The sequence below is a fragment of the Urtica dioica genome, chromosome 9, assembly GCF_054948205.1.
Source record: "Urtica dioica subsp. dioica isolate 48M chromosome 9, U.dioica_male_clone48M_v1_H2, whole genome shotgun sequence".
Classification (NCBI taxonomy): Eukaryota; Viridiplantae; Streptophyta; class Magnoliopsida; order Rosales; family Urticaceae; genus Urtica; species Urtica dioica.
Genome location: NC_142764.1, coordinates 7405160 through 7416428, shown reverse-complemented (window position 1 = coordinate 7416428; position 11269 = coordinate 7405160). Strand labels below are relative to the sequence as shown.

Genomic DNA, 11269 nt, shown 5'->3' with positions numbered 1-11269 from the left:
ACATACTTCGGAAGTGCCGGTAATCTATCAGTTTTGGAATCAATAATTAGGTGAGTGAACAATAAATAATTAATTCCACAGTAAATATTCAATACGGAAAACAGACAAATTTCCGAATGAATGTTACTAAACAATTTACAGCTGTGAGATTGTAATAATAATAAATAATCTTTATCTTTATTATTAATAGAGAGATCTTGTCCGTCATAGTCAGAGCCGAATCGGAGACTATGGATCTAGTAACAGAAGCTCCTACAAATCCGATTAAAAGAAGAAATAGTCATTTCTCTTTTCAATTGATTTGTTCAATCTTGTTCAGTACTCCACAAAGTAATCCAAGACTGCACTCTCCTTATTACTAGAATTATATTTACTCATCTTGACGAGTGGCCACTGATCTAGTCACTTCGTGATCAAGATCCTTCATGTTCAACTGTATCGAGTAAGGTCAATTATTATATTATACCTTTCTCGATAAATATATACCCAAGCATTGTTGCTTCCCCGCGAAAGATTCTTCCGTACGTTACTTACTACGAAAGTGCTAGCAATCTATCGGTTATGGAATCAACCCTTAGGTGAGTGAATATTGACCTTCTCTTAGGAAGACTAGATTCCATATATGTCAATCACTTTCATGTCAAATCACATTCCGGATTCCCAAGACATAAGTATCCCAGTGTCTCAGTAGCCTTTAACGAATGAGTCAAAGAACCCGGTGATATGACCTAGAAGTCCATGATCACTTCAAGATTTAGATAAAGTCTCACTGTGACCATCATAGCTGCCCTGGTTAGTGTGTCATAATGGTACTTAAACGACACATCAACAACCAAAGTTTGTCCAGGCCGTACACTTACCACAAGCGCAGAATGCTCCCACAAAGTGATCAACCTTCACTTGTGTTCCACATATATGATTTTAGATACAACTATCCAGGCATGTACCAATCATCGGCCATATTTTAGCTCACCGCCCGAACTCAGATGTCCATCATGTGATTCAGTTTAATGCGGAGGCTATGGATGATAGTTATTGATTCTGATTCAGAAAACTACCCATTAATCATATGATGCTAAGAAAGTAAACTTCTTATCCAATTCAGTAATCATTCATGTTTATTTATTATCTTTGATGAGCAATATCCCTAGCAACCATAGTGTATGAAATGGTCATGTCTGTGAGAGAAAAAGTGTAGAGAGTGATTTTCCTCCAAATCTAAAGAGAATAGAAGGAAAATGTGATTCTTTTAGTGATGATTGTGGTATTCTTGAGTGTAAGTAGTGAAAATGGGTTTTTGTGGTAAAAGCTGGAGATTTGTGAAAAAAGTGGAGATTTGTGGCTGTGGATGTGAGAAATGGAGATTTGCGGAAAAAGATGGAGATTTGTTGAAAAAATGGAGATTTGTGGTTGTGAGAGATGGAGATTTGTGAAAAAGATGAAGATTTGTGATTGGTGTTGTGAGAGATGGAGATTTGTGGAAAAAGATGGAGATTTGTGGTTGTGGTCATGAGAGATTGAGATTTGTGGAAAGAGACGAAGACTTGTGGTTGTGGTTGATGAGATGTGTGATAGGAGATGAGAGACGGTGTTCTTGAGGTGATGAAAGAAGTAAATGAGTTTGGAGAGATGATGTTCTTGGTTTTTTGTGTGTTGTTGAGAGAGAAGAGTGGGTGAGAGAGAATTTATGTAGAGTTTTGGTGTGGAAATGGTGGTCCCTCCTTCATGGAGTGAAAGACAGGAATTTTAATAGAGCTTTTGGGATGTTAGGGTGTGTTTGGATGAGTTTTGGGATCCATTTTGGAGGAAAACAAATGGGAAATGGTTTTTGGGGTTAATGGTCATTCTGGCCGTGTAGAAAAAAAGGCATGGCCGAGTGAAGGCATGGCCAGGCCGGAATGAGGCATGGTCGGCCCGGTGGAGGTATGATCGGTCCGGAATGAGGCATGGCCGGCCGAGTGGAGGCATGGCCAGTCGGAATGAGAAATGGTCCGCCCGACGGAGGCATGGCCGGCCCGGAATGAGGCATGACCGGCCCGGTGGAGGCAAGTCAAGACTTACGGCAAGAATGTGGTGTTTGTTTTTTGGATCTCGTACCACGTGTCCTTTTTTTAGAAGGGGTCATTTTTCGCTGCCGGAAAATGACACCTTAACACAATATAGTATTAATCAATCACCACATTGTGTCCCTTTTTATAGATGTAGTATTAATCTAAAAATACCTATAAACAAAAACAATTAAAACTCTGGATAAAATTATATGTTTAACGTAGCTGATATATTTATATTTTGAGAATTTATTTTATTTTTAAAGAAATTCAATAGTTAAAAGTAGGTTCATAATTTATATCTAATTAAAATTAATAATATTATAAAATAATAATAAAAATTCGTAGTTAGTGATATAACAACAAAATTATAAAAATACATAGGTATTAAAGGTGGTAGTAAAATTTTCATGTATAATAGAATGGTAAATCGAAGTCAGATTTGCGAAATAATTAAAGTTAGTAAAATAGTCAATTGATTTTGAACATGTAATTAAATATTTTGCAAGAGCTAAATTATTTATGTATTATAAGCATTAATTTTTTTTTTTCCGACGACTTAACTTTAATTCTCTTATGTAAATCTTTAAGAGAAGATTATTTTAATAATTGATTAGTATTTAAATAACTCATGTGCAAATATTTTTCTCATATATATAAAAGCATTGACTTTTTTTTAAATCAATATAAGATGATATACCTTTCTATAGATTGTCAATTTTTTTTTACTCTTAAAAAAAATATAGTCAACGTCAAGCAAGGGCTATTTTACTAAAATATTGAAAAAACTCATTAGTTTTACCCAATGTTTAAAATATCGATACCGAAGTTTTGATTTTATTGATATATCGAGTATCGACGGATATATCGAAGAGTATCTTATAATAATTTAAATACCAACTACCAATTATATATATGATATATCGACTATCGACGGATATATCGACAAAAATCCTATAAAAATAGATATTATGTATATATAATTAAATGTTACATATAATAATTATATTTTAAATATATATATATATAACATATTTATATATATAATTATATCTATAAAAATACGTAATGAATGAATATATAACATTTATTTAAATTTTGAACCACTTGATTTTAACTTAAAATAAGGAAATGCAAAAATAAATATAAAAAATAAAAAAATTGATGTTATTTAACTAATAAATAAAATTCACTTTATTGTGAAATTAAAAAATTGAAAGAAATCAGTCTATATAAACTTATGTGGTTATATGAATTTTAAGAAACAACAATGAGTCTTCATCGGCCTAAAAACTTAAGTTTAAATTTTGGACCTGTTTAGAGCTATAAAAATCGATGTTTCATGAATAACGTTTTTATTTTAGCTATTATAGTAATTTTCTATAAATATCGGTATTTTGAGAATAAAAACGATATTTAAATTGTTATAATAATTTTTCTATAAATATCGGTATTTTGAGAATAAAAACGATATTTAAATTGTTATAGTAATTTTTCCGTGGATATATCTATATCTTGGTATTTTAAACCTTGATTTTACCAAAAAAAAGTTATCTGTATAATAATTAATTTCAAATTACTATTTTCTTTTAAACATGACCCGGTACTAATTCTTCACATTGTATATAATGCAATTACTTCTGGCGCTAAGATAAAAAAAAAAAAAAAAAAAAAAAAAAAAAAGCAAACAAACAATTCGCGCTCGAAATTAACGCTAAGGTTCCATTAAAAAAAAATGCTAGGTTTACATTAGTTTCTTTTTTGGAATGCCTCAAAACTAAAAGAAGGGAAAATATTATATAGGTTTTGTAACGTGTAGCGTGAAAATTGACCGTCCACTGTGAACAATGAACGGTCTAGATTAAGCCACGGCATCGTGTGAAAATTCATCTAGCAGTAGTACTACATTTTAATATGTTATGACTCCAAATTCCAATACTCTCTTCTGTAACTACGGCTCCCGTGAAATCTTCATCTTCTTCTACTCTCCTCCGATTCATTCGAAACCCTAGCTTAGCAGCGATCCTCTCCGATGATGCTCGAAAGGCATTGATCAGCGATCAAAACGCGCGTCGTCTCGTTGGCCGGAATCGGCCTCGGCGTTTCTCTTTCGATTTCTTCCGGATTTTTTTTTGTTGGATTCGTTCGGAGGATGAACCATGCGGGTGCTGCGTAGCCAAGCAGCGAAGCAGAATCCGATTTTGGCGGCGGAGGAGGAGAAACCGAAGCGGCGTCCGGTGAGAAGAACTGTTGCGGCGGTGGAGGAAGAGAAGGAGGTTGGAGAGAAGCTCATGGCGGAAGAAGGAAGCACTAATCCGATTCCGGATAAGGTTTGGTTCCTATGCTCCGCTTCTTGAAGCTCACCGCGTGCCTATGGAAACTTTGTTAATCTCTTGTGACACTAGTATGGATAGCTGAGCTATATTAAAAATAATAAGAAATCTAAATGCAAGAAAATTTGAAAACTTCAGATTTATCAAGATCATGTATCTCATAATGATGATGATAATTCCTAAGCCGAGGGGTTGGGCCTCTGGATAAGCGTGATTCCTGGTCCCTGGTTCGATTATCCATGGATATAACAACTGGGCCACTATACTAGTCTCTCCTGGTCAATAATGCCAGGGCCTCGTGGGTTTTAGTCGGGTCTTCTTAACTCAGAGACCACGGTTTTATAAAAAAGTAAATAGCGATGATGATAGTTCCTAGATGATGCTTGGCACTGTATGAACAGCATTACAACCAAGCTACTGATAATACTAAAGCTACTTTTAAGTGTTTCTTTTCTCAAGAAAGGCCGTAGCTTTGGTGTTTCTTCTCATTAGTTTGAATTATCTTTTTGATTGCAGGTTCAGGTCGGCGGCTCTCCCCGGTACAAAGTAGAAAGAAAGCTAGGGAAAGGGGGGTTTGGGCAAGTGTATGTTGGTCGGCGTCTTTCTCCTATGAAAACCGTCGAGAAAGACGACCCTTTAGAGGTATGCTTCTATTTCCCATAGTTTTTCTACCCTCCTTTTTTTTCCTATCAAAATAAATTTTCTGAGTTCTTAACTTCTACATTATGAAATTTGGGCCTCAGGTGGCCATAAAGTTTGAGCATAGAAGTAGTAAAGGATGCAACTCCGGGCCTCCTTATGAGTGGCATGTTTACAAGTAAGTGTGAGGCAGGGGTTTTCCTTTTTTTATTATTTTGACTTTCAGATCAAATATGGAAATAAATACGGTATTATGTGTTTGTCCAGCGCTCTTGGTAGAAGTCACGGTATACCACGGTTACACTACAAGGGACGACAAGGGGATTACTACATCATGGTATTTGGTCTTCTGTTTTCTTTTTGGATTCTCTTGTCAGATATTTGGTGTGATTATTCTTTGGGGAAAATGTAACTGCAGGTTATGGACGTGTTGGGGCCAAGCTTGTGGGATGTATGGAACACTAACTCACAATCGTAAGTGTAGTTTATAGAAATATCTTATGTTTTTTTCGTCGAGGCAACTCAAAAATGCTCCTCGGATAATATTTTTGGACCAAGGTAAAATGTTATCAGTTTTTTTTTTTGGGGGTTTTCTTAATGCTTTGCAAAATCCCCGTTGTACTAATTAAAGAACTTACAAAATAAACAAAATCAATTGTAAAATGGTAAAACAATCGCATAATTTTTTTTTTTCTGCGACTTGCATCTGCTGAGTTCAGCTTCCTGCGACTTTGCGTTGTGCCAAAGGCTGGTTTTGCTTGTTATTAGTGTTTTGAAGTTAATTATGATGCATTATGGTAGTCGATTTTATCTTAGATTTGCTTTATCAATAATTTTGCTAGGTTAATTAATTTGTAATACATGGCTTATGCCTCAATACACCTTTAGGCTTATGCCTAGCTTTGATGTTTTATACATTGATCGTACTTAATCTTTCTCTGCTCTACCTTTGTGTCTTTAATTTCTGATTTGAAATTGCCCCATCTTTTTTAGGATGTCTGTTGAAATGGTTGCGTGCATTGCTATTGAAGCATTATCAATATTGGAGAAGTTTCACTCTCGAGGGTAAGTTTTTTATTTTTTCCGCAAAAAAAATTGTTTTCCTAGCTATCATTAATTGTATATCTCTATGCATGTCGTTATATCCAAACGCCATAATCAACGTATTAAACATTCAGGAACTTACATCTTTCAGGTATGTACATGGGGATGTCAAGCCAGAGAATTTTCTTCTTGGTTGCTCAGGGTCTGCAGATGAGAAAAAATTATTTTTAGTTGATCTCGGATTAGGTAGGAAGTCCATGGTGCTTTTTTTTTTCAATCAGTGGTCTCTTTTCTATTTGTTTCGGAATTCTGAGTTTTATTATAAATTGTTTCATCAGCGGCCATGTGGAAAACTGCGTCAAATGGCAAGCACATAAAATATGACCAAAGGCCAGATGTTTTCAGGTACAAGCACTCAGATCTTTTTGCTCAGTATCTTTGAGCTGTTTTATTTGCTTCCTTTTTATTGGTTTGTTTTTCATTACCTTACTCTGAAGGGATGCTCTTGCTATTTGACAGAGGAACAGTTCGCTATGCTAGTGTGCACGCTCATCTGGGAAGAACTTGTAGCAGGAGAGATGATTTGGAATCCCTTGCCTACACACTCGTGTTCCTTCTGCGCGGTAAACTTCCCTGGCAGGGCTTACAGGTTGGTTTTAGTTGGAAGAAGAAGAAGAAGAAAAAACATGTGATTTATTTGGTCTGCTTATTATGTTTAACAAGAAGCATTTCAGGGAGAGAATAAAGGATTCCTGGTTGGTAAGAAGAAAATGGCTACATCTCCAGAGGCGTTGTGCTCCTTCTGCCCACAGCCTTTCAAACTATTCGTGGAATATGTAGTGAACTTAACGTTTGAGGAAGAGCCCAATTACGCGAAATGTGTATCCTTTTTTGACGGCATTATTGCTCCAAATTCTGATACCCGCCCTCTAATCACGGAGGGTGCGCAAAAGGTACCATTTTATCCGGTTTGGTTAGTGTACCTGCACGATTCGTGCACTGGTATAGAGTTCTGTAATAATGCTTCCTACTATTGGTGAAGCTTATCAACCTAGTTGGCCAGAAGAGATCTCGGTTATCAACCGAAGAGGAAGAAGATCATGATGGACAGCCAAAGAAGAAGATTAGAATGGGTACGCCCGCTACTCAATGGATTAGTGTCTACAGTTCTCGCCGGCCAATGAAGCAGAGGTATATTCCTTATTAATTCTGACCACTTCGGCTTTATTGTAATTTCTTGCTGAAATTTAAATGTTCTTACTCTCGCCTGGACAGAAATAAATTTATTCCCCTGCTGGTATAGGTACCACTACAATGTAGCAGATGGAGGGCTTTTTGAACATATCAAGAAAGGAAACGATGATGGGTTGTTCATCAGTAGCGTTGGCTCAGCCCAAAACCTATGGGCAATAATAATGGATACAGGCACTGGCTTTACAGGACAGGTTTATGATGTTTCCACGGTCTTTCTTCACAAGGTATGTATGTTTTGATCAGCCCATCAGTTTCTTTCTCGGATGACTTGTGTTTCGGTGTCAAATATGTGAAAGTAAAAGATGTCTATTTCCCCGTGCTCATATTTTCAACAACCATGATTGTATATATTTTGCTGCAGGAGTGGATAATGGAGAACTGGGAAAAGAACTACTTTATAACTGCAGTTTCCGGCTCTACTAAAGGGAGCTCACTAGTTGTAATGTCAAAAGGTAGTGTAGTTCATAATAAACGCGTATGTAGAATCAAAGAAGAATATGGATTAACAACATATATAAATATTTAGAATCAAAGAAGACTAGTTGTAGTGTCAAAAGGTAGTCTAGCTCATAGTAAACAAATATGTAGAATCACATAAGAATATGGATTAACAACAATATATAAATATAAAAATATCCAGGTACACCGTATTTGCAGCAATCTTACAAGGTGAGCGAGACGTTCCCGTTCAAGTGGATAAACAAAAAATGGACAGAGGGATTCTATGTAACATCAATGGCCACCTCGGGGAGTAGATGGGGAGTTGTAATGTCGCGCGGTGCCGGCTTTTCGGACCAGGTCTTGTTTAGCTTCAAAACACCCTCTCATTTAACTTGACACAATTATAGTATGTTGCAATATGGTGACCTGAATTTGAATGGAATATTGGAAATTCAGGTAGTTGAATGGGATTTCCATTACCCGAGCGAAGGCATTCATCGCCGCTGGGAATCAGGATACAGAATAACAGCAATGGCAGCGACAGTGGATCAAGCTGCGTTCATACTCAGCATTCCAAAAAGAAAGAAGCAAGACGACACGGAGGAGACACTTCGGACCTCTGCTTTTCCTAGTTCCCATGTCAAGGTAGTTTCATAAACCCAGTCATTTTCTTAGGCCAATGATGTCAATCGGAACCTAATAATTCTTGGATTCTGCTGTGCAATTGCAGGAAAAATGGGGAAAGAATCTTTATATTGCTTCAGTTTGTTATGGGCGAACAGTCTCATGAAACCGAAGCTACCGATACTATTTATCGGCCTCGGCCACCGGGGATGAAGCTATTTTCCGAAAGGGCTTTGTCTAGGTATATTTATTTTGTCGAGGGACGTAACACCCTGATAGAGAATTTTTTTGGTCGTGACTATGACTTAGGTAGGTTATAGCAATATCTTCTACTTCCAGGTTTATCTTTAAATTATAGGGCCTATCCTCTGCTTCTTCTGCCTGTAAAGATGCCCTCGGACTCTGATTAATCAAAGTTAATTTTCACACTACACAAAGAGGTGAACTGTGATAGGTTGTGCAAGTTTGTTTCGTTAAAAACGAGTTATAAGGAACTTTGACCATCTGTCTCAGATCATATATGCATAAAATTATCAACAGTTGGAGGAAGAAATAATAAGATGAAAAAAAAAGAGAAAATAAGTCGTTGGGAGTAATAATAACACCAAAATTACAAGTTCACTACCAGAAAAACTCCATATTGCCATTTGGGTGTGTTAATTTCCGAAAGAGCCCTCTAAGAAACTTAATTCTTACAAATTGAAAAACTCCTTTCGGTGCTCGATTGAAGTAGGTACAACCGTTCAGAATGGGAACACCTACAATCATCACGAAGACCACGGAAATACAGCCCTCTTATGGTGGAATATGCTAGGACCACAATCTCCTTAACAAAGTACATGAAGTAATTAAAAGCACAGGGATATTTTTTCTTCTTCTCAAGTTTCAAGTCCAACAAGTGCAAAAATAGTATTCTTGACTTAGAAACAAATGGAAAAAAAAATAGAAAAATCTTTTTAAATTTTTTTTTTTATAATGACGATTGCCGATAATTTTGTAAAAATCAACAAAACAGATTTAACCAAAATGCTAAAGTCTTGTTTGATGGAGGGAAAAATGGGATAATATAGTAATTTTAGTACAATAACAATCAACAATTCCTCTATATACCAATCAAAGAGAGTTGACGGGAAATGGTTTTTACAACCGTTATCTCATAATTATTTCCTTCAAGGAATCTGAGTCGACAGGCATCCTTTCGATTCCTTGGTCGATGTCTCCTACAGCCGATAAACCGATTTGGAACTTGGAAGAATCCAGGCGTTTCAGAGTTATCGGGCAGGCCTATTTAGCATAGATCCTTCTCCTTTATGGAGTACAATTTGGAAACTTAAATCCCTCCTAAAGTTAAAATTCTCTCTTGGAAAAATTTTAACGGTTCCTACTCTTATCAATATCAAAATATACAACATCAACACATACACAACTTGGGGCTACTCCTCGCTGCCCCGGGTTTGCTAGGCTGGCCCCTTCAAGCTCATTAAAACACCTCGTGAGAGGCCAGATTTTCACATGTTCTTTTTGGATTTTATTTTTGGTTTTCTGATTGCGGTTATTGAACATGTCATTATTTTTTGGAGGAAAGTATGCGGGAGACAGAATAAGCTCTATAATGAGGGATTCATCCTCTCCCCTAGGCATACTTTGACGGAGCGCTTGACTGCTTAGCGTCCTGTAAAGTGAGAAACTCTTCTATGATGGACGGTCCTGTATGCAATCACTTAGTCCTTGCCTTTGCGCGGCTGATCTGGACCCCTCCCCTCCGGGTTGGCTTGGGAAGCCTTGGACGTAAACTCTTGAAAGGTTGGTTTCGGGCTGATCATTAGAAACGATAAAAAGTACCATCAAAGCTTCCACATGTTGGTATCTGGACGCCTTCAATCACTTGGAGTTGGCGAAAGTTGTGACCACCTTTTCAACTATACTAACATCATCTTGGAGATAGACTGCAAAAACATCATCAACTAGATTTATCGCCAAATGTCCCTCGACTATTCCATCAGGCTTGTCTCCTAATGATATGTTTTTTCGACTTGCAATGGTTTCAATGAAATTACTTCATACTTTATATTTTGTTCTTGCAAGAAAGGCATGTCGCATTGTCTGAATATTGTTTGGTGGTTGGGATTTTCCGTTTATATCTGCCACCTCGTTGTATCACAAACCAATAATTAATGATATCTTAGGCACTATTTCTTGTTTAGAGATTTTCCCACTGGATTTTCTCGAAAGAGGTTTTTACTAGGCCTCTTTCAAAAAAAAAAAAATTTATATTCTAATCTATCCTCACAATATATCAATCAACTTTTGAAAATTTATATAATCCATTATTTTCCTATCTTTCTCTTTCTATGTTACTTAATCCATCCACCATTTTCTCTCTTTCCTATCTAACAAACTAGATGGATAGATTCATGTAATATTAATTAAAAATGATCATACGTTATTAAAAAATTGTACCAAAATATTTATCAAAATTTCCATAGTTTTTTTTTTTTTTTTTTTTTTTTTTGGTTGAGAAAAGAGGTCTCCGACCTTAAATATCATTGGTCATTTCTCAAAAATATTAACAGCCTGACAGATCCATTCACGAAGGCCCTAGCGAACAAGGTCTTCGACCAGCATCGGGAGGGATTCGGCATGAAGGACTACTCACATCTTCTTTGAGTCAAGTGGGAGTTTGTTGTCAATGGGTGCCCACAAGAAGAGTAGTAGTGTCCATTTATGTACATTTGATGTAATATAGTATTCTGAAATGAGACATGTCATTTCACACCTTAGTATTCTCATTTGAGAAAGTCAGAGTTCGGACTCACTATGTGATTCCGAACAAGGCCTATTGGTGAAGTACTAAGTTGTGAGAATGTCATGAGTAACTTTGTGAAG

At 36.4% G+C, this 11269-nt stretch overlaps 1 protein-coding gene across 1 annotated transcript; it reads left to right on the top strand.

The window, feature by feature from the left end:
* Nucleotides 1-3991: 3991 nt before the first annotated feature.
* LOC149384765 (casein kinase 1-like protein HD16) lies at nt 3992-8914 on the top strand. Its single transcript, XM_089625342.1, has 16 exons — nt 3992-4378; nt 4898-5023; nt 5125-5198; nt 5288-5357; nt 5439-5494; nt 6014-6085; nt 6216-6310; nt 6403-6469; nt 6584-6713; nt 6799-7017; nt 7107-7255; nt 7368-7542; nt 7680-7770; nt 7959-8116; nt 8216-8404; nt 8490-8914. Exons 1-16 carry the CDS (start codon nt 4208-4210, stop codon nt 8547-8549), a joined length of 1902 nt encoding a protein of 633 aa, XP_089481468.1. The 5' UTR covers nt 3992-4207; the 3' UTR covers nt 8550-8914.
* The last annotated feature ends 2355 nt before the right edge of the window (nt 8915-11269 follow it).